The following is a 24114-nucleotide window of genomic DNA, read 5'->3' as shown; positions in this document are numbered from 1 at the left end:
GTTCATGTGGTTTTCAGTGAGTTTATTGCAGTTTCCCTGTTGTTTTAGGTAATTCTCTGTGAGCTCATTGTGCTGCCTTGTAACTACTGCTTTGAACTCAGTATCTGGTAGTTGACTTGCCTGTATTTCCTTTAGCATTCTTTCTTAGGCTTCCTCCTTTTCTTTCATTTAGGGATTGTTTCTTTTTCTTTTCTTTTTTTGTGAGACTCTTCTTGTTAACCTCTGCTTCTTAAATTGTTCAGTTCTGACTCCCTGGGTTTATGGTGTAAACCTCTATGGTAGAAGACCTGTGAGATTCAGTGGTGTAGTCTCCTTGATCTCCTGAGCTCTCTGGTCTTGGGCTGTCATTTATGTTGGTTCTCTGCATGTGTTTGGGTTTTGATTGTTGTTGGGTATTTATTTGGTGGGCCCTTCCCTCCAGCCGTTTCACTGAGGGTCACTCTGTCCACCATGTTTTGTATTCTGTTGTGCAGGTATGGGCAGGTTGTGTTGAAGCTGGTTCTTCTCTGTGTACAAGGTTTTGAGGATTCTCTCTTGTTCTTGTTCAGTTGTTTGTTATGAGTAATTTCTACACTACTTAGTTGTATTTCCAGATTGATCCTTGGTTGATTTAGTGTCCTTCCACTGCCCCCTTCACCTTCTTCTGTTGTTATCTGTTATTGGTTCCTCTGTTTTGGGGTTTCCTCTTCCAGAAGGTATCCTGGTGTTCACAGCTTCCACTTACTCGTATGATTTATGTCCTCTACAATTTTTGGTTTCCAATTTTCATATATGCTGGCCTACTGTTGGATGTTCACTCTGTTCCTCAGAAGATCAGCTAGGTGTTTCACTCATGTGCAGGGGGAAGTGAACTCTGCTCCCACCTGTCTCACTGCCATCTTTCCTCTGAAAAATAAACTATTAAAATAGGAAAAAAACCTTCTAGAATAAGAGTGTAAAGAGTAACGTATCTTTGTGCAGCTGTACAATATATGTTTTAAGCTGTGTTATTACAAAAATTCAAAATATTAAAAAATTAAAAGGCCTCTAAAGTAAAAACAAAGTTAAATAGCTAAGGTTTATTATTTTTTAAAATATTTTATTTATTTATCTTTAGAGGGGAAGGGAAGGAGAGAGGAAGGAAACATCAATGTATGGTTGCTTCTCGTGCATCCCCTGCAGAGAACTGGCCCCTGCCGGAAACTGGCCTGCAACCCAAGCATGTGCCCTGACTGGAAATCGAACCGCGATAGTCTGGTTCGCAGGCCCACGCTCAATCCACTGAGCTACACCAGCCAGGGCATAGCTAAGGTTTATTTATTACTGAAGAAAGAAATATATTTTTATAAATTTAGCTTAGCATTAGTGTAAAATGTATCCTGGGCCTTTATATTCACTCAGTACTAACTCACTGACTCACCTAGAGCAACTTCCAGTCCTGTGAACTCTATTCATGGTAAGTGCCCTATACAAGTGTACTATTTTTTATATTTTATATTATATTTTTACTGTATCTTTTCTATGTTTAGGTATGTTTAGATACACAAATACCATTGGGTTACAATTACTTACTGTATAGCCAGTATAGTTATATGCTGTACAAGTTTGTAGCCTAGAAGCAATATGCTATAGTATATAGCCTAGTTGTGTAGTAGGTGATAATTTCTAGGTTGGTATAAGTACACTCTGTGATGTTCACACAATGACAAAATTGCCCAAGGATGCATTTCTCAGACTGTGCCCCTAATGTTAAGTGATGGATGACCATATTAAGAAGTGGGATAATTAAAATGGACATTGATGCGGTTAAAATAGTTTTGACAAAGCAATACCAAAAGTTGGGAGGGCTGAAGAATCCTCTGCTAGGCCCTCAACATTAAAGGATCCTAAACAAGTCTCTGTTACTTACCCCAATTTAGAGAAATTTAACTTCTGACTTATAGCCAGTTAGTCAGAAGTACAGGTAACAACTTGCCACTAATATTCGAATGGGGTAGCACTCCTGTAGAACTGAATTCTTTACCTGTTCAATCTGATGTTATATCTGGATTAAGAGTATCAGAATTGAGTTGAAATGTAAACATTCAGTTGGTGTCAGATCATCGCTTACAGAAGGTGTGGAGAATCACTTCCCACCATTCTCACGTGTTAAAATTGGGTCATGAGCCCAATTATATAGTAATTCTATTTTTAGATTTTTGAGAAACCCGCAACAAACATTTTTTTAAATGCTTTTCTAATCTTGCAGAAAAGAAAGACAAGCGAGGGAAAAGGAACCAGAAGTTAAAACCTAAGCAGCAGGCAGTATGAAAAGACTGAGTTTCCCAGGAAGAAAAGACCCCTAACTGGATCCCAGAGCTTTGGATATTTACAAAAAAGCAGGACACACAAGGACCTTAAAAAGTGAGGGACAGAAAGCTACAACTTTCACATTAAGTCAGGACTCTTAAAGGAAATCTACCAATAAACTTGTTTGTCTCTGTCAAGACTCCAGGTAGGAAATAAACAAGAACACTACTACCCTGGTCTTTGTGGCTTAGCTGGTTGGAGCATTGTCCTATAAACTGAAAGACCGTGAGCTCAATTTCTGGTCAGGGCACATGCTTAGGTTACAGGTTTGTCCCCAGTTGGGGTGTGTGTGACAGACAACCAATCGATGTTTCTCTGCCTCTCTCTCTGTCCCTTCCCATCTCTGGAAAATCAATGAGCATAACCTTAGGTGAGGTTTAAAAAATATAAGAACACTTCTTTTACTGCTGCAATGGCTGCTGCTACTGCAAGTGTCTGTTTGAGAGTTTGCAACCCAAAGCTTGCTCTCACAAAGTATGAAGTTAAAATTTATATTACTCATGTCACTACCAATGCCATAGCTGAGAAAAAATGGTCCCACAATATCAGTGCCCCCTGACACCTGGAAGAAGCAAAGTCCCATATTTTTTAGAGGAAAGCATCCCCAACTTAGACCCTGCAAGATTCTCAAAGATTTAGTTCAGCCACGTGTGTACTTATATTAAAAAGAAAGTATCAGACACACATTGAGGGAAAATTCATCTAAAACAACAAAGTTGTATTCCCAAGGACTTTAGATATTAGAACAATCAGCTACAGGATATAAAATAACTTTATACAGATAGTTTAAAGAAACAAAATATGTAATCAAACTAGGATATGCAAAAAAGACTATCAGCTGTACCCAGGTAAATTTGAGGGAAAGTGAAATAGAATTTCTAAAAATCAAAGTTATAATCATTGATATTTGAAGCTCAGTGAATGGGTTAAATGGAAAATTAAACACATTTGAGGAGAGAAGGGATGAACTGCAAAATTTGAAAATATTTTCCAGAATGTAGCACCAAGAGTTAAGAAGATGAAAAATATGAAGATTAAGTTGTGACATGGAATATAGGGTGGTTAGGTCTAATATTTGCCTATTTTTAAAATGACCTAAGAACAAAAACCTGACATGTAACAAGAAATGGTGAGCAAATAAACTGGTAAATATGTAAATAAGTGTAAACAATATTTAATATATATAATAATTAAAATAATAATGACTAATTTGGGGGGTTAAATAAAATAACTGAAATTGTAAATAACAATGACATGTAAGTTGAAGGATGCACAGACTTAAATATGTGATACTTTAGACTTGATTGTGAAGAAGCAATTAGCCCTATGAAGTGTCTGGGAAGAGTATATTCTACATGGAAGGAGCTGAAAGATTGAAGGGCTTCAAGCAGGAATGAATGGTCTTGATGTGTTTGAGTAGCAGAAAGGCCAGTGTGACTGGAGCTAGGTGGCACATGTGATAGAAGAGATTGGATAGTACAGAGCCAAGATTAAAAGTTTGGATTTTATTCTCTCTTTTTATGATCAGGCCTTAGAGAATTTTAAGCAGAAGAGTGATATGCCTGAGTAAAATTGTAAAGTGCTACTCTTACTGCAGTATGGAGAATAGTATAAGTGTTTGTATAGGGGGTGGGGATAGGATTGTGTTGCCAAGAGTGGGTGTACAGAGACTTGCTATAAAGCTGTTATATTTTATCTTGAACCAAAACAGTGACAATAGGGAAAATACGACTTTCAGTAAGAAGAGGTTTTCTGGGTTAGGCAACTAGGGTATTTATGGTGCTATCTAATTGAGATGAGAAAAGCAAGAGGGGTGCAGGATTTGGAGAAGGAGAAATAAATGTTTAGTCTTGGGAAAGTACTAAATTTCAGATGCCTATCAGATAACAAAAAGGAGTTATCAAGAAGGAAGTTGAATATAGGAGGTCTGTCTGGAAAAAGCCCAGCCATAACATAATGAGAATGGTTTGCACAACATCTATTTAACATGGCAGCCAAGGAAAATGGACTGGAATTCACATGTGTGAACAATGATGATTTCACTGTACTAGTCAGTGGGGGTGGTAGACTACATTAAGTGAGCATGTGTACTGTGGGGCTTTCACATTCTAAATGACTGAGCAAGTAAAGCAATGAATCTGCATCAAATTTTGCATTAAGCTTGAACATTCCCCTGTAGCAACTATTCAGATGATTCAGACAGCTACTATGGGCAACTGGTAATGGGCAGCTTCTTTAAGTCAACATACCTACTTATGCATCATATCTCATGCATGTTTTTTTGGTGAAACATCAAATCACCCAGGTGACTCTGTCCCACCCTCTATGTCCTAGATTTGGCACCCTGTGACTTCTGGCTTTCCCCCAAATTAAAATTACTTTTGAAAGGGAAGATATTTCACACTGTCAATGAGACTGAGGAAAATATGACAGGGCAACTGATGGTGATTGGGAGAACTGTGTAAGGTCCCAAGGTGCATACTTTGAAGAGGACTGAGGTGTCATTGTCCTATGTACAATGTTTCTTGTATCTTGTATTTTCTTCAATGAAAGTCTCTATTTTTTTATATTACATGGCTGGATACCTTCTGGACAGACCTTGTATGCATCTAGACTTGAAGGATAAGAAGGGCCAGAAAATATCAATGTGTGAGTCATCTTGTATAGATAGTATGTAAAACCTTGGGGCTGGATATGATCACCTAGTAAATAAATGCAAATAAACAAGAGATGAGGTCTCAGAACTGATCCCTGTGGCTTTCAAATATTGAGTAGTCTGGAAGAGGAAAAGAATCCAGCAATGGAGACCGAAGTAAGAGAAATTCTAGAAATCTACAGTGTCCCAGAACCTAAGAGGGGCAAGTATTTAAGGAGGGGGACTATCTCAATTTACATCTAATGCTTCTGAGGAGTCATTTAATAAGATAAAGCCAGAGAAGTGATGATGGGATTTGACAACATGGAAGCCATTGTTGACTTTGATGAGAGCAGCCTTGTTGGAGTGATGAGGAAGAAAGCCTGATTGGATTGGGTTGAGAGGAGCACTGGAAGTGTAAAAGAAAATATAACATCCTATAAATGTGGAAGTGTTTTGAAAACACTACAAATATTTTTCAGGTACAAGTGTCATTGTTATTATTTCACCAGAGATCTTAAGGAAGTTTAAAACTTTGAATAAAGAGAGCTGTGACTATAGAGGCACTGCAGAACACAGGAGCTGTTTCCTCAGGCAAAAATGTTGACAGGAAAAACCCACAAGTAAGACCTCAAGATAGCTCCGTGAAAACATGTTTGATAAGAATGCCAGGGCTGAGACTTCCGCCAAGATGGAGATGTAGGTGGAAACACTGTGCCTTCTCTCACAACCAAGTTTAAAGACAACAAAGTTTTAGTAAACAAAAACGCAACCAAAACACAGAAAATTGAACTATACGGAAGTCCAACAACAACAAATCCTTCAGCCAGACCAGTAAAAGGGGTGGAGCCAGCAGTGGAGCAGAGTCAGGCAGGAAAGATCTCCTGACCCAGGCACACAGGCAGCCCTAGGCAGATCCCAGGTGTGGGGCAGCAAAGGCAACAGGCAGATCCAGTGAGGGCACAACGTGGCAGGCTGACTGCAGTCACACATTCACACACAGATAAACCAGCGAAGGAGTGAGCAGTGAGACAGACCAGGCAGGCCCTGGTGGTGGGAAGCGGAAGAGGGGACCGCCATTGCTCCTCTTTGACCCTGTCCCCACATACAGCATCACAACCCAGCAACTGAGTTGCCCCACCCTGGTGAACACCTAGGGCTCCGCTCCTGATACGTAACAGGCATGAAGAGACCAAGACATGGCTCCAGAAGAACTCAATGCCCCAGAGCCAATAACTCTAAGCGACCAAGAAATAGCCAACCTCTCAGATGCACATTTCGAAATACTGGTGATCAGGATGCTCACAGAACTGGTTGATTTTAGTCACAAATTAGAGGAACAAATGAAGGCTAACCTAATTGAAATGAAGGGAAAGGCACAGGAAACCAATACTGATGGAAAGGAAACTGTGATTCGAATCAAGGGAGTGGACCTTGAAGGAAGAAAAAAATGAACAAACAGAAAAATATGAAGAAACAAGAATTCAAAAAATGAGGAGAGGCTTAGAAATCTCCAGGACATCTTTAAACGTTCCAACATCTGAATTATAGGGGTACCAGAAGGGGAAGAGGAACAGTCACGAGTGAAAAACTTATTTGAACAAACAATAAAGGAGAACTTCCCCAGTCTGGCAAAGGAAATAGACTTTCAGGAAATCCAGGAAGCTCAGAGAGTGCCAAAGAAGTTGGACCCAAGAAGGAACACACCAAGGCACATCATAAATATATTAGCCAAGATTAAAATGAAGGAGAGAATCCTAGAAGCAGCAAGAGATAAGGGGACAGTCACCTACAAAGGAGTGCTCATCAGACTGTCAGCAGATTTCTCAAAAGAGACCTTACAGGCAAGAAGGAGTTGGAAAGAAGTATTCCAAGTCATGAAATCCAAAGACCTACAGCCAAGATTGCTCTATCCAGCAAGGCTTTCATTTAGAATGGAAGGGCAGATAAAGTGCTTCTCAGATAAGGTCAAATTCAAGGAGTTCATCATCACCAAGCCCTTATTATATGAAATGTTAAAGGGACTTATCTAAGAAAAAGAAGATAAAAAATATTAACAGTGAAAGGACAGCAAACTCACAGTTATTAACAACCACACCTAAAACAAAAGCAAACCAAGATCAGGAGATCAGGAGTGGAACCACAGAAATGAAGAACACATGGAGGGTTAACAACAAGGGAGTGGGAGGAGGAGAAGGGGGGAGAAGGTACAGAAAATAAGTTGCATAGATGGTAGGTAGAAAATAGATGGGGGGAGGGCAAGAAAAGTAGGGGAAATATAGAATCTAAAGAACTTGAGACACGTGGTCATAAACTAAAGGGGAGGAATGGTGGGGGAGGGGTTGTGCAGGGTGGAGGGGAATGAAGGGGAGAATAGAACAGCTGTAATGGCATAATCAATAAAATATATTTTTAAAAAAGATTTAAAAAAAGAATGCCAGGGCTATCTCAAAAACACTGCCCAAGTTCTTCAAGCCAACACTGTGCCACCCTCTGACTGGAGCCCATCCAGGGCCGGCAGGCAGGAAATGCTCCAGAGTGAGAATTGAAAAAAATTATTCATAATGTTTACTGAATCTTTCATTAACTTATTTTATGAAGCTTGCTAGCCACTCTCTATGGGCAGGGCACACTGTTGGCAAGACTGGGAAATCAGTGTGGTTTGTCTTCCTTGCCACAAGATTCCCTCTTCTTCACCACCAGGAGCACTCCCCCCCCCCCATAGACACTCTCTGCCCTTCTCTTCACCCTGAATTCTACCAGTAGACAACTGTATGTTTTGTCTGTGCATAACCTGGCAGATGAGTTTAAGAAATTGTGCATTTGAACAATGAAATTGAGAACAGGCCGACAGTAATCAGAAGGGAGAGGGAAGGGGACAATAAGGGAAAAGGGTGAAGGGTTTACAGAAACAATTATAAAGGACATATGGACAATAACAAGGGGGTGGAAATGGGGGAGGTAGGTGGAGAGGGATGGGGTGGTGGGGGGAGCAGAAAACTGTACTTGAACAACAATAAAAAGTAAAAAAAGAAATTGTGCTCTGGAGAGTTAGAATCTCTGTGACTATAGTCAACAAGATGCAGTTCTTTTTTCCAGGGCTGTTAAGAAAAAGGTATCTTCCTGCTTTTCTGGCTTTACTTGTGCAGTATTACCTGAAATACTCTTTATTCTTGTCTCCATCAACCCATATCCTTCATGATTAGAATTGTTCTCTTTGTCTTCTGTGTTCCCCTTACTCTTTTCGCCTCTGTAATAGTGCTAACAATACTGCCTTATGTTTCAAGGACAATTATTTTTATAGGACTGACTTTCTTATTATGTTGTCACTTTTGAAGACAGAGGCTTTTTATTGTACAGTTGTGTATCTCTCATACGGTTCTTTTTCCATAGTGCTTAATTAATGAATATCAGTGGGATGGAACTTTCAGTGGGAGGAGTGTTGTTGAGCTGGGTGAAAAAGGTGAAGGGATTAAGCGAAAAAAAAAAAAACCCTCATAGACACTGATGACAGTAGGGTGATTACCATAGGAAAAGTTGGGAGGAGGGAGGTAGAAGATGGTAGTAGGGGGGATAAATGGTGATAAAAGGAGACTTGGCTTGGGGTGGTGAACAGAAAAAACAATATACAGGTTATGTATTAGAGAACTGTACACCTGAAAGTCATATAATTACTTTTTAGAGAGAGGGTAAGGGAGGGGGAAAGAGAGAAAGAGAAACATCGATGTGAAAGAGAAGCATCAATTGATTATGCTGCATGTTCCCTGACCAGGAATTGAGGCTGTGACCTTTCAGTCTGCAGGATGACACCCAGCCAGCTGAGTCACATGAGCCAGGCCTGAAACCCACATAATTTTATTAACCAACATCAACCCAATAAATTTAATAAAAAGAAAATATTTTGCATGTTGAAAGTGAGTCTAACAGATATATAAGTAAGACCGTACTTCCAAAAATAACATTTATTTCTAAACAATTAGTGAAATCTAGAATCTACCAGACATAAGAACACATGAGAACTAACTGCCAGTATCTGTGTGGAGAATCTAATCAAGGTTAAATAAAGTCACAGGATGAATTTGAGATGTACAGCTAATAGACTCAAACTACTCTCACGTGGTGATCTGTTGTGTTTATTTTCCCATTTGTACTTTAACATTTAAGCCACTAGATGGTCCATACAATCTATTGTTCACGCTAATGCACAATCAAGCTCCCCTTCCCTCAATAGCAACTGATTTTTTAAAGTAATAAAATTGATTTAATGGTTCAATGTTAATGTGAGTTGATTTTATTGATTTTGTGCTTGCAGTTGTCAATTAAAAAACAGGTGTAATGCTTTTGTGTTCTTATCTCTGACTTGAATACTCAAGTGTGACTCATGCAAAAGCTGATGTCAGCAAGACTCTTCCTCTCTGAGGATGCTGTGAGTAGTATTATAATGATTACTATTTTTAGCACTTGTGTTGCCTCTTCATCATGAGCATTTTATCTCAAAAATCTATAAACTCAGGTATACTTTGCATTGCATTACTTCCATGGAATTTTCAAAAATGTGTGTAAGTGTAAATTTCATTTGGGAATTATTTCTTACACTCCATTCCTGTCCTCCTTCTTCCTTCTTTCTTTCTCTTTCTTTTCCTATTTCTTCTCATTCTCTTTCTCCTTGTCCTCCCCTATATCATACTCAGTTGCCAGGTAGAGTAATCAATAGGAGTTCTCTTTTTCAAAGATTAAAGATATGATCTGTAAAGATGCTTTCTTTTTTTCAATCCAGTAAAATGGCCTAATGTGTATCAGGCATTGATTAGGACAAATGGGGGTCTTCTGCCTAGGCTATATACAAGCATTTTAAGTCAGGGCATTAGGAGGCATATTCTATCAGAAAATTTAATTTTTTGTCCTCAGTTGAATCAGGACACTTGAGTGCTAGTCTCAACTCTGCATGACCTACCTGTGTATCCTTGAGCCACTTGACTCTGTATTTAAATTCATCATGTTTAAGATGGAGAGCTTCCTCTTTTCCTAGCTCTGTAACAAAGTGGAAGAGGGCTATTTTGTTTTAGTATCTAAATCATTTGGGAAACTTGGATATCCACATGAACCCACAATGTGAATTCATCAAAATTTGGGAGCCAGTAAAATGTGGGGTGGGATCACACAAGAAACCTGATGCTAAATAGCTGGATTTCGAAATGAATATGTTTGAAGCCAGTCTCACCATTGTGACTTTGTCAGAATGTTTTTTTTAAATCTCCTCAAAGGAGGAGTTATCCAAAGATTTTCCCAAAGCCTTGCTGGGGGCAAATAGGCTTGGGGTTGGATGAGGATAGGTCATTGTGACAACAACCCCCAGAGCAACGTGTGAAGGCTTTGCTGACCTACAATAGGATATCATGGTATGCCATTGAGATAACTGCTTTTGAACTTTGGGGTTTTCTTCTTGGGTAGCAATTTCCACAAATACCTCCAAAATGAATGCTCTGGTGCCTTTTGGTGAAGCATTGCTGTTTGAAGTATTTACTAAATTCTTTTTATGGCTAGTAGTTAGTTGCTTCAAGCTTTCTATATCTTTTTTAGCTAATTTCATTATTTAGGGTTTTTTTAAATAATGCATTTCATCTAAGTTTTGAAACTAGTTGGTGTAGTTATGAAAACATTAACTTCTGACATCACAGTCATTGTTCCTTTCTTATTCCTAAGTTTGTGTATTTGTTATCATTCCAAACCTTTGAAGGCTGATTTCTATTGTCTGCCACAACTGATTCCTTCTTTCTGGTTTCTACTTGTCTGCCACTATATATGGCACACAAAGCTTCATTGTTTTTTGTTTGTTTATTTTGTTTTGTTTTGTTTTTTACATTTTGTTGAGGCAAAAACAGTTCTGGCTACATTTTTACTATGTGATAAGCTCTCTACCAAGAATGATGGATAGATGCAGCAGGAGGGATAAACTTGGCATTTACATTCAGGAAGCCTGTGCTCTAATGGGAAGGACTAGGTGAGTACTCATGAAAATATGGGCAGGTCTTAAAACAAAGTGCTAAATTCTAGAGACTACTAGTGGAGGGCCACTCAAGGGTAATGTTTCCCACAGTCATGATCAAAACTAAAGGCAGCCAGTTAGGATCAGGGTCAAGGAGGTGGCAGGGAGTAAACAATTCAGAGATACACAATGTATTGAAGTTACAGGCTCCAGATTTTATTGAGCCAAGGTCCAGTATGTCAGTAGGAATCTGCAGCAGGGTTCAAAGCCATGTAGCCTCTATCATTGGATCTGCTTCCAGGACAGTATGCAGGATACTTATTGAACTAACAATGCCAGTCAGTGACAGGTTCACTTAGATGTGCTACTAAATAAATCCCATGGCACCTACATATCCTGGCATCTTAGCAATCATTGAAGTCCTCCGTTTCAATGTGTCTCACTCCATCAGATTGTGAGCTCCATGAAGTCATGACCTGAGTCTGATTCATCTTCATCTCCCCAATGTCTGAAATTACATAAGTACTTTGTATTATTGGGTGGCCAAAAGCACAGACTTTGGAGTTTAATAGATCACATTTGTTATGCTTCAGCACTTTCCACCTGAATAATTTACTTATTGTCTCTGGGCCTTAGTTTTCTCATCTGTAAAAAAGTGAAGATAATAATACTGATTTCTAAGGTTTATTGTAAGAGTAAAATGAGATGACAGATTTGGAAGTATTTAGCAGAGTGCCTGTCACAGGGTAAACATTCAGTCAATGGTAGCTCTGATTGACATTACATGATCGTGGGATGAGTGAATGAGTGAGGGACAAGTGGGCTGAAGAAAGATGTTGGCTTATTTGATGAAGTCCAAACCCAGGGCTGGGAAGTTTAATAGGAATGACCCTGGCAGTTCCCCAAGTCTCCTCCCCTTGTCTTGGCATCTCTTAGATGATTGGGAGGCTGAGAAAATGGGAGTAACCTCTTGCTTTGTGTAAGGCTTACAATCATATTGGCTAGGGGACCAGGAATTGAATAGACCCAGGGTGGGTGATAATATTATTAATATAAACATTTTCAACTATTAACATATTCCTCTGTGCACCCAGAAAAGTGTTGATAGTTTGAGATCACTGTGCCTCTGGAAATTCATTGCTGATTTGAAACTTGGTTGGGTAGCTTAGAACAGTTAGAAGCTTTTAACACTTTCAAGCCAAGTTTTGGATAACAGTATTTTTTGACTCCATGGTTTGTCCTGGGTTTTCCTTAGTGTGCCAAATTAATTATCAGGTGTAATTAGGAAAGCTGAGAATTGGGGTGATTGCAAAATTCAGCATACTTTCACAGGGACCCTTGTTTCTTTGTGTAGAAAATGGGTGTAAGATCATCTCTCTATTGGGTACAAGCAACAATGCATAGAGCACTAGAGGGTGGGAAGATTCCTGAGACTATGACTTTACTGGCAGACTCTCAAGTCTGTGGGGATCCATTGCTCTTGATTAGGCTTTAAGAAGTAGTCAGGACAGTTTTCCTCTCCTTGTTCTTTGGAGAGGAATGGTATTCTTGGCTTTGATCAGGTTCTGGGTCCATTTTTAGCAAAAGTTCAATTTGGGGGGAGTGCCCAAAGTAAAGAATCGGTGTCCTCCTTGCCCTGGTTAGTGTGGCTCAGTGGATTCAGTTCCAGCATGTGAACCAAAAAATTGCCAGTTTCATTCCAAGTCAGAGCACATGCCTTGGTTACAGGCCAAGTCCCCAGTGCTGGGGGGGGGGGGCACATGAGAGGCAACCACACATTGATGTTTTTCTACCTTTCTTTCTCCCTCCCTTCCCCTCTCTCTAAAAACAAACAAACAAACAAACAAACAAATAAAATAATTGTTGTCCTTCTTTTAAAGCTAATGAAGGTGAAGAGAGGAATTTATACTTCTTGGTCAGTCACAGAGTCTATCCACAACATGCTGCCAAAGATCTTTCTCATCTGCCTTAGCCTAGACTCCTGGCCCCAGAGTTGGAATGGGAATACTCTGTCTCTGAGGCTCTAAGGAAAGGGAACATTTGTAGAGCCATCTGGTTGTTCACTTTTATTCAGAGGGGAGAATTTCATTTGGACATGGTTCCAAAGTTACTCTTGATACAAGACTGCAACACATGAAACACAGAAAGACAATGGCACTCAGTTATCTTTACCCACAGCAGCTGCGGTACAGACTATGAGCCTAGTATTTTCAGAGATCCCTGGGGGCTAGATATAATGGCTCAGATGTGATTTCCCCCCCTCTGCCAACATGGTATGGAGTTCAGTGTCATAAAATCATTAGATACCAATTCAATGATTCTACTTTTTCCACAGGTAACTTGTCTCCATGATTTCTTTGGTGATGACGATGTATTTATTGCTTGTGGTCCTGAAAAATTTCGTTATGCTCAAGATGACTTTTCTCTGGATGAAAATGGTAAGCACAGACACTAGATTTTATTGCTCCATTGTTCTCCTTCCTTACATCCCTTAGGATATTCATAGTTTCATGCCCTGGCTGGTGTAGCTCAGTGGATGGAACACTGGCCTGTGAACCAAAGGATATTCATGGTTTCATATGGCCTGGAGCACATCCATTCATGGTCACTCAAGGGCAAATATTGTTAGTCTTTCTCTCATATATTTCAAAACTTGAGTCATTAATTGAAAGGTTGATTGGATGTTTCAGATGACCAACCTTCAAACTCAATAATCTCACTCTCAATCCCAACAGTGGCCATATTTCTTAAACCATATATTGTGTCACATGGGCTCACAGGTACAATCAGACTACGGGAAGGAACATTTGAAATCAACTTGGATAGAGTATGTATGCATTTTTTGCAGTCAATATCCTCTAGCTATTTGGCCCATGTTGATTATTCTATTTAAAATATTTTCCCAGAGTTTTCATCCTATAAAATATTTCTCCTTTTCCCACCTTCTGGTTTGCTGCCCTATACTTCTTGCTTTTTGACTAATGAGTCCAGAGGATTGTTAATCTCAGGAAGGAGGTGAAACATCTGCTCATCTCCCTTTGCCGAGTCCAAGAACCAGATGTAAGTTAATGGAGAATTAGGCCACACAGAATAAGGTTTATGATATGATCACGCTGGAAAGACACATTCAAAATATATTTCCCATTTATGAGGAATGAAGTGTTAGAGAAACAAACTGAGTTGTATTGATACAGACTTTACAAACAACTGAAATGACAAGGACCCTGAGAGAGGTGGCATTTCTGCTGTGCTTCCTCTAGAAGAGACAAATGACCATAAAATAGCTGAACAAATTCCAGGCGGTGTCCAACTTTCTACACCTTCTGTATCTGTAGCTATGGACAGTGATAACTATAGTTCATCAGCCAAAACAAGAAGTAAAATAAACAAAGATGAGCTTTGTGCTCAATTCAGTTTCCTTAAAATCTCAGATTACCAGAAAAGATGTCCTAATCTTTCTGGGTAAATGATATTTTAATGCATCTCTAAGTAAAAAGTCACAATGAGGTATCAAAAATAAATGAACCCCTACCAAGCTGTTTGGTTCTACTCTGAGCAGCACAAGGTTGGAAAAACTATAAAATAGAGTGGAAAGAGCACTAGACTTGAACTCAGGAGACTTGACTGCTAGTCCTTGTTGTTGTTGTTGTTGTTGTTGTCCTTCTTCTTCTTCTTCTTCTTCTTCTTCTTCTTCTTCTTCTTCTTCTTCTTCTTCTTCTTCTTCTCCTTCTCCTTCTTCTTCTTCTTCTTCTTCTTTGGCTTTGTGACCCTAAGCGAGAGGCTTGAGCTCTTTGTATTCTTATCAGTAAAGTGAGTATAATACTTCTAATACATTAGCACAACCAGTGCCCCAAATTGCCAGAGTAGGAGTGCTGCATGACTTGAATGAAAAGGTGCTCAGCTCCAAACATGTCAGATTGGGGTTGGAGCAAGTAGCAAGGACATTTGGCAGACTCTCCTACACACTCATGAGTTTTCTATCAGTTACAAGTGGGTGAGTCACTGCTTGCATTTATTCATTAAATCATCATAGGGGATTATGAAAACATGTGCATTTAAACTAAAAAGAACTCTATAAATGCAAGTTAGTAGTGATGGTAGTTGTGCTTATTTATAAAATAACATGACATCCCAAATATGCCCAGTACAATACATAATACATAATCAATAAATGGTAGCTCCCTTCCACTCCTTTAAAATACTAGTGAATATTTCATCTGTGTGGCTGCTACCTCTAAGCTATCAATCTTTTCCCCAAAGATATTAATTAGTCATGTCAACAGGTGCTATTCTGAGACATGACTGGTCTTTCCAGTGATGATTGAGTTGACTAATTACCTATCCAACTTGCTTTTCAACTTCTTTCCTTGTTTTCATAATCTAAGGGTGTAAGCACCTGGTTAAGCCAGGTGACTTTTGAAAATTTCTCCCACGCTTCCCTCCCCAGAGCCACCATTCTTGAAAAAAAATGAGGACCACCTTGTGGTCCTGAGCCATTAGGTGCTTTGACCTGTGGTGGTTATTCCAACTTCCACAGGTTGGTCATATGCTCAGTCTCATTTTTCCCCTGGCTCTCTAAGTTGTCTTGTCTTTTTTCACCAGAATGCCGAGTCATGAAAGGAAACCCTCCAGCCACAGCAGGCCCCAAGGCATCTCCAACGCCTCAGAAGAGTTTGGCCAAGAGCCCTGGTCCCATGCGCCGGAGCAAGTCTCCAGCTGACTCAGGTAACGACCAAGATGGTGAGTGTTCTTCTCCTAACTGTGTATGATGATCTCATTCACAGAAGACAGTACCTTCTGCATGCAGAGGATGATGAGTCCCTCATGAACACCACTGTATCTCCATGATACCAATTCTATGAATTCAGACACCAAACAGTCAAACTTGTTTGGAGTCATGGAGACATACTTGCAATCCTGATTCTACCCAAGTGGATACAAAACAGAAATCTGGCCTATTTTGCCATGCTTGCGGTAGTGCTCATTGTTGTGATTGTGTTCATTGTTATCATCTTCGACATCATCCAGCAAAAGTAGTAAAGAAATAATCTTCAAAGATAAATTTGAAATAAAAAGTCAGAAACAAAAACAAGAAGTTAAAAAATGCCCCCTGTGTCAACATAGATGATGCACTTGAGCTTCAAATTTAACTTTGAACTTTATAACATTCAAAAAAAGAGAAACAAGATAAATTGAATCATTATCACAGTTAGAGTAGGCTAAGTTTTGAAAGAAAACAAAGAGATTTGTCATATAGGATTGTATCTGGTGAACATAAAGTGATCTGAAAAATGTGGTCTATGAATTACTGCCAATCCATGAACAATTTATCACTGTGATGAGATTAGGAGCTTGTGCCAAACGTAAATCATGCCACTGAGCAAACTGTTTACTTTAGCTGACTCTTTTTTCATAACATTATTTCATTGATGTAGGCAGAAATATGTTTGTTTATGGTTTGGTATAAAGTTTTTTACCCACACTTTGAGTGACAGTGATGTAAAAGGCAAAAGGCCATACTTGAAGTTTAGAAACTTAGTAGACTCATGTCCAGACAATTTGAATTCTTTATGGTAAGGAAGTTATATGGTCCAGAAGAACTTAAACAATTATCCTCCCAAGGTTCCATGTTCACCATGAGACTTCCAGCTTGAAAGCCTTGGGGCAGAGAGCACAAGCACCCTATCTCTCTCTTTCAATTTGAGGCAGCTTGAGCCACCTATTGGCTTTGAAATGCCCACAAATAGAAAAACATCTGGTCATGCTGGCCTCACAATGCCAGCAGCATTCATGTCACCAGCCATCTCTTTATCCTCAGGCAGAAGGAATTAAACTGTAAAGAGGCAGTTCAATGTTTTCATACTTTCATGTGTTCGCACACACTGTTCCCTTGCACCCAGAATGCTATTGCTCTAATCATCCACTCTTTTTTGCTTGAAAACTCCCATTCATCTTTAAATACCTCAAAAAGTTAGTTGTTATATTCTCTGCAAAATCACAAGATGCATAAAGTAGGTATTTATCTGTCTACCTCCTCAACTAAATATTGGGCTTCTCAAGAGCTAGGGGTCAGGTTCCTTTTTGTATCTGGGTCCTAGTACATTCTCAAGTAATGCTTGTAAATGAACAGATACATAAAAGCACCTGTTTCACCAAGCATGGTGCTAGAGATCCAATAAGCATTTAGGTAACATTTGCTGAAGGAATAAAAATGCATGTGTTTGGTGATATTTTGGTTAAGTGTACAGAATAGTACATGAATCTATCTAAAGAAATTTACATTGCTCAAAGTACAAAGACCTAGATTTTGACACTTGAATTGCAATGAATTTGTACAGATTATAGAGGGGTCTTGCAAAAAATTATTTTAAACACTTGGTCAAGACCATAATGTCTGGCAATAATCACTTAGATAATAATTTTTTCAGAAATATCACTGGCTATTTATGGGCTTTCTAACCCATAATACTTATCTCTTGCTATGAAACAAATTGTCCCAAGTCTGAGTGAGTTGAGCAATATGCATTTGTTACATCACAGGTTTTTTAAATATATTTTATTGATTATACCACTACAGTTGTTCTATTGCCCCCCTTCATTCCCCTCCACCCGCACACTCCCTCCCCCACCATTCTCTCCCCTTAGTTTATAACCATGTGTCTCAAGTTCTTTGGATTCTATATTTCCCCCACTATTCTCGCCCTCCCCTCTATCTATTTTCTACCTACCATCTATGCTATTTTCTGTGCCTTCTCCCCGCTTCTCCCCCTCCCGCCCCCCTGTTTCTAACCCTCCATGTGTTCTTCATTTCTATGGTTCCACTCCTGATCTAGCTGTCCTCTTGGTTTGCTTTTGTTTTAGGTGTGGTTGTTAATCACTGTTTTTTTTTTCTGTCCTTTCACAGTTCATATCTTTCATCTTCTTTTTCTTATATAAGTCCCTTTAGCATTTCATATAATAAGGGCTTGGTGATGACGAACTCCTTGAATTTGACCTTATCTGAGAAGCACTTTATCTGTCCTTCCATTCTAAATGAAAGTTTTGCTGGATAAAGCAATCTTGGCTGTAGGTCTTTGGATTTCATGACTTGGAATACTTCTTTCCAGCCCCTTCTTGCCTGTAAGGTCTCTTTTGAGAAATCCGCTGACAGTCTGATGGGTACTCCTTTGTAGGTGACTGTCCCCTTATCCCTTGCTGCTTCTAGGATTCTCTCCTTCATTTTAATCTTGGCTAATGTAATTATGATGTGCCTTGGTTTGTTCCTTCTTGGGTCCAACTTCTTTGGGACTCTCTGAGCTTCCTGGATTTCCTGGAAGTCTATTTCCTTTGCCAGACTGGGGAAGTTCTCCTTTATTATTTGTTCAAATAAGTTTTCCACTCATGGCTGTTTCATTCCCCCTTCTGGTACCCCTATAATCCGGATGTTGGAACGTTTAAAGATGTCCTGGAGGTTCCTAAGCCTCTCCTCATTGTTTTGAATTCTCATTTCTTCATTCCTTTCTGGTCGGATGTTTCGTTCTTCCTTCTGGTCCATGCCATTGATTTGAGTCCCAGTTTCCTTTCCATCACTATTGGTTTCCTGGACATCTCCCTTCATTTCAATTAGTTTAGCCTTCATATGTTCCTCTAATTTGTGACTAAAATCAACCAGTTCTGTGAGCATCCTGATAGATAGTGTCTTGAATTGTACTTCTGAGAGGCTGGCAATTTCTTGGTCGCTTAGAGTTATTGGCTCTGGGACTTTGAGTTCTTCTTGCACCATCTTTTGGGCTGTTCGTGCCTGTTCCGTAGCAGGATCAGAGCCCTAGGTGTTCACTAGAGCAGGGCAACTAAGTCGCTGGGTTGTGACTTTGTATGTGGGGGCGGGGTCAAAGAGGGACAATGGCTTCCCATCTGCCACCTGCCACCGCAGCCCCGGCGCCACAGCCACCACCGTCACCAGGCCCATGCGTTTCGTTCCACTGCACGCGAGTGTGCCACCGCCGTCAGCCCTCCACCACTGGGTTCGCCCCCTGGGGCCTGTGTGCTCCGTCTCACTGTGCGTGAATGTGCGACTGCAGTCAGTCTGCCCGGAACCCCGACTGGTTCTGGGCTGCCTGCGCACCTAGGTCGGGGGATCTGTCCTGCCCGACCCAGCTCCGCTGCTGGCTCCGCCTCTCTTACCGTCCCTGTTGAATGGTTCGTAGTTGTTGGACTCCCGTATAATTCCATTTTATGGCCTTTGGGTGTGTCCTAGTTCTCCAGACCTTTGTTGTGTTCAAACTTGGTTGTGGGAGAAGGCACAGTGTTTCCACCTATGCCTCCATCTTGGCGGAAGTCTCATATCACAGTTTTTGTGTGTCAGGAATTATTTTGTGTTTTTTCTGGGTAGTCCTGTCTGGTCCAAGATATCTCCTATAGTTGCAGTCAAGGTGTTGGTAGGGAGTTAAAGTTATCTGAAGGCTCATGTGGGACTGTAAGATCAACTTCCAAGAAGGTTATTGCAGGATCTTCATAGACTGAGTGATTCAAAACAGTGAGCAAGGAAGATGTAGTCTTTTATAATCTAGTCTTCAAAGCCACATACTGTCACTTCTGTTGTAAGCTATTTATTAGAAGCAGTAGCTAGGTCTAGACTACATTCAAAGGAAAGGGAATTATGTTCCACCTCTTGCAGGGAGGAGTATCAAAGAATTTATGAACGTATTTTTAAACTACCACATAACCCATGAATTAGAAATGCTCAGGAAGCAGCAGCATGAAGTAAATGGATTCTCTTTGCAGACTGTATCCAACTGAGTTACCAGCACATGTGAACACAACCACCTATAATTAATAATTTTTACACGTCAAATCTTTGATCTTCAGCATACTACCTACAGAATTTCTCTTCTACAAAATATGCATGTCACTGATTCTAAATATTAGTGATAGAGCAGGAGTACATAAAGACTCAGTGAATATCTGTCAAACTGAAAGGAGTTATACTAGATCTCAACCCAAGCTTAAGTAGGCAAGATATTTTCTTCCTCCTTCAGAACTCCCTTGATAAAGGGAAAGAATGAGGATATAGTCACACATAAAAAAATAAAAAGAGTAACAAATTTAAAGAGGGGAAAAGGGGACTTTACTTGGCAGATTTTAGAATTACAAGCAACCTCTATTCCTTCCCTACTAACATAAAATCTAAACTGGTGTTCTCAGCAGCAAAAATTAAATTTTTATATCATATAGTTCATGAACATAAGTAAAACCTAACTCCAGTCTAGTCAGTTTCCTTGCCAATTTCCAGAACATTTGGGTTCATCTCAAGTGATGGTCTAGAGCCTCCACATGATTTCAGCCTAAGAGTAAAAGGATCCATGTAACATAACCTTGCCCATTCCATGGCAGTTGTTTTAGAGCCAAGTTCAGAGAATTTATTCAGTGAACATTCCATGGGGAAAAGTAATCTCAGGAAAAATAGTATTTTAGGTAAGGATGCTATTTGAAATACTCAGTTCCCCCTTGCCAACCCTACCTCTTTCAGGATCATTCTAAGCTGAGATGGAGAGAGTGATAGAATATGGAAGAGGAGAGGGAGACATATCTCTAGGAAGGTCCAGCTAGTTCCCAGCTTTGTGATGAGGGACATTTTAACCTTCTTTAAGACTGGGTTTCTATTTTGGAACACAAAGAATATGCACGTTTATAAAAATCATTCTCCATTATTATCAATTATTTCCAATTTACAGAGTTGTACCACAGCTTCCACAGAATCAGAATCAGAGAATCTGAAGGATGAGCTATAGGCAGCACATACTTTTGCATTAGCATAATTTCCTCTTATAGACATTAAGAAGAAAGAATTATCATAAAGTATTGAGATATTTCTGAGTTGTTAGTAAGGGACATATGCAGGTTTATATACATTTAATCAAAAAACATTGGAGAAATGATTTGTTCTCTTCTAGGATGTGGTAGTGCCACCCTGTTACCATCCTGTATTAGTCTGTCTTGGATCTGGGACTTTGGGATGAATTCACATTCCTTCATTCAACTTGAATAACTAAAGGTTGTGGTAGATAAGGTACTTCCAGGGAATTTCAGCTACCTTCATTTGAAGGCAAAGGAAAGCCAAAAATGTTCCTCTTTAACAGGGAGTCAAACCAAATGAAACATTGGATCAGTTAGGGTTCAGTTAAAGGAATGTTTTGATGTTCTAGTTCACTAGAAAATATATAGTTTTTGTTCTGGTTTGAACAAGTTTGATTGATTTTCAAATATGTATATTTGGTTTGATCCATGGTCCAGTTAATATCTGGGTTCAGTTTGACTTGAGATATAGTAAATTGATGCTATTTGGTCTGCAATTTGCATCATAATTTGAATCCTTATTCCTTAGTCCTTAAGTTGTCTCTTTCCTGTTCTGCCTGTGAATGTATCAAAATCCTTCCCCTTTATTCCCTTTGATTTAAATCTCTACTTCTGCCAGTACTGAGTTTTCCCCCAATAAAATGTCTGTTTTTAAGTCCTAAACTGGAGTTTAGTAAGAGCTTACTATTATATTGCTATAAGGAGTTCATTCTCCCTGGGCAGAGATGATGGACTCTTAGACTCCAAGTCTTGTTAGCCATCTCTGTATTTAAAATGAGTCAAGGGACTGTAGTAAGCAGAGAAAATCTGAGCCCAGGAGGCTTTCTTCTATGGGATGTTTAAAAAAACTTGCACAGTGTCAGGCACATTTTGACTAACCCAGGACTTGCCATTTTGATGAGGAAAGGTGAGCCTGGCTTCAGAACTAAAGGAAGACATTTTTAGTGTGTCTGTTTCCATTTCTGCCATTAATGTGTTAATTTTTCCCTTTATGCAACTAGACCCAATCAAATTGAATTAAAAGAACAAAGCAGCTTCGCATGGAGGGAACCTTTCCCCTTCCTTCCTTCCTTCCTTCCTTCCTTCCTTCCTTCCTTCCTTCCTTCCTTCCTTCCTTCCTTCCTCCCCTCCTTTCTTCCTTCCAAGGAGCCTCCAAGGAAGCTAATTACCCACCTTGGTAAGATGAGAGAATTGGAATGGGATAATCAGTTTGCTATTCTTTAACAGTAAATCATTTTTGTAGCAACATAATGGTCTCAACCCTCCTTCCCCCAACCAACAGGCACTTACTCCTTAAAGTCAAATGTTTCCAATTCCCAAACTCTCAAGAAAGAATGGTTTCTCTGCTAAAATACATAGCTTTTGAAAGAGGATACTAAGGGACACAAGCAGCACAGGTGAAGTGGGGGAGGTTGGAGGCGTTCCACGGGAGAATTGTATTTGGGAGTCTTTCTCCTCTGCACTGAACAGACTGCTTCACATTGTTTAAAATGGAAGGAGGTTGCTGTTCTGATTTTCCTGAATGTGACTGTTTCCACCAGTTCTGTTCAATAAAAACACAATATGAGCCACAAATGCAAGCCTTGTAGGTAATTTTCCATTTTATATTAGCCACAGTAAAAAAGGTCAAGGAAGAAACAGGGGAAATTAGTTTTGGTAATATATTTTACTTTACTCAATATGTCCAAAATGTTGTAATTTCAACATCTAAACAATGGAAGAAATTATGGATAAAATATTTTATGTTCTTTGAGATTTGGTTGTATTTTACACTCATAGCACATCTCAGTTCTAACTAGCCACACTTCAAATGTTCAACAGCCACATGTGACTAGTGGCTACTATTTTAGACAACACAATGCCTTCACCATCTAAGAGAGGTCCAAAATAAGCATCTCTTTTTTAAAAGACTCTATTCATTTATTTTAGGGAGGAAGAGAGAGAGTTAGAGAAACATCAATGGGTGGTTGCTTCTCACACACCCCCTACTGGGGGCATGGCCCACAACCCAGGCATGTGCCCTAGACTGGGAATCAAACTGGCGACCTTCTGATTGCAGGCCGACACTCAATCCACTGAGCCACACCAACTAAGGACAAAACAATGATCTCTTACATGAACTGAGCACGTTGCACTTTACAAAATATTTCCAAATCTGTCACCTCATTTGTCATTCATAATAGCATGTGAATTAGGTTGGAAGCAGGTATTTATGCATTTCTTTAGATTAGGAAACTAAAATATAAAGAGATTTATTATCTGTGGTCTTCCCAAAATCACACAACTATTTAGTACCCAAAAGCTGGGGTTCCAGCTCTCCTGACTTCCTGGAAATCAGTCTTGCAGTTTATCTGAGTCAGGGTTTGGAAGTTCCAGAGTAGTGAAGAAGAAGGTCTCTGCAGGCTGTTTCCTGCTTCTCTGATTTCTTCCACCTTCTGCCACCTCCAGGAAAAGGATGTGGGAAGATAGAGGGATGGGATGGTATATGTGTCATTCTTTTTGTAATGCACAGAACACAGCCATGGGTAATTAGGCATAACCTTCATTTACAGCACCCAGTTATAGACATTCCATCAGCTCCCTTACTATCACCCCAAGAGAAGTGATGCCTTTGGCAAAGCTATGTGAAGAGAGCAACTTCCCATCCCTCTACCCCATTTTGATTCTTTCTAAAATCACAACTTATGTGTAGCTTAAATGGAAGAACTGCCTTATATCTAAGGTAATTTTCTCATTGTCATCGGAGAGCTGCTAACCAAATGGTTGAATGAAACAGTATAGTGGGGGCTAGAGCACATGGGATGTAATGTTTTTTTTTTTCTTTTTTAAAATATTTTATTTATTTATTTTTAGAGGGGAAGGGAAGGAGAGAAGGAGAGAAATATCAATGTATGGTTGCCTCTCGTGAGTCCCCCCCCCCCCGGGACCTATCCTGCAACCCAGGCATGTGCCCCGACTGGGAATCGAACCACGATCGTGTGGTTCACAGGCCCGTGCTCAATCCACTGAGCTACACCAGCCAGGGCTAATGTTGTTTTTGCAGCAACCTGCCACATCTTGGGATTTCTGTTTAGATGCAATTGAATCTCCAAAGTTTTGGTGGTATACCTAGTAAGGCTACGTGCTGCAAAAAAAAAAAAAGAAGAAAGAAAAAGAAGAAGAAGAAGAAGTGATAAGAAAAATACACTGTCATTAGGAAGTTTATAATTTATCTGTGGAATCAGTATACATATAAATTTAACAAAAATTATCTACAAATACCTATATCATTCTTATTATATGCCAAGCAACTCTTCTAATCACTTTACTTGTATTAACCAATTTAACATTT

General features: G+C 39.6%; 1 protein-coding gene across 1 annotated transcript in view; it reads left to right on the top strand.

Moving 5' to 3' along the window:
• Positions 1–24114, top strand: part of DCX (doublecortin) — a 161811-nt gene that overhangs the window by 116740 nt on the left and 20957 nt on the right. The window contains exons 4-5 of the mRNA XM_037060156.1: positions 13285–13387; positions 15552–15689. Coding sequence (XP_036916051.1) covers positions 13285–13387; positions 15552–15689 — 241 coding nt within the window. The remainder of the gene's footprint in view (positions 1–13284; positions 13388–15551; positions 15690–24114) is intronic.

This window comes from Sturnira hondurensis, unplaced genomic scaffold (assembly GCF_014824575.4).
Source record: "Sturnira hondurensis isolate 20B ecotype Veracruz unplaced genomic scaffold, ASM1482457v3 Scaffold0011391, whole genome shotgun sequence".
Taxonomy (NCBI): domain Eukaryota; kingdom Metazoa; phylum Chordata; class Mammalia; order Chiroptera; family Phyllostomidae; genus Sturnira; species Sturnira hondurensis.
Note: the sequence above shows the minus strand (reverse complement) of the source record. Positions and strands in the feature narration are given on the sequence as shown.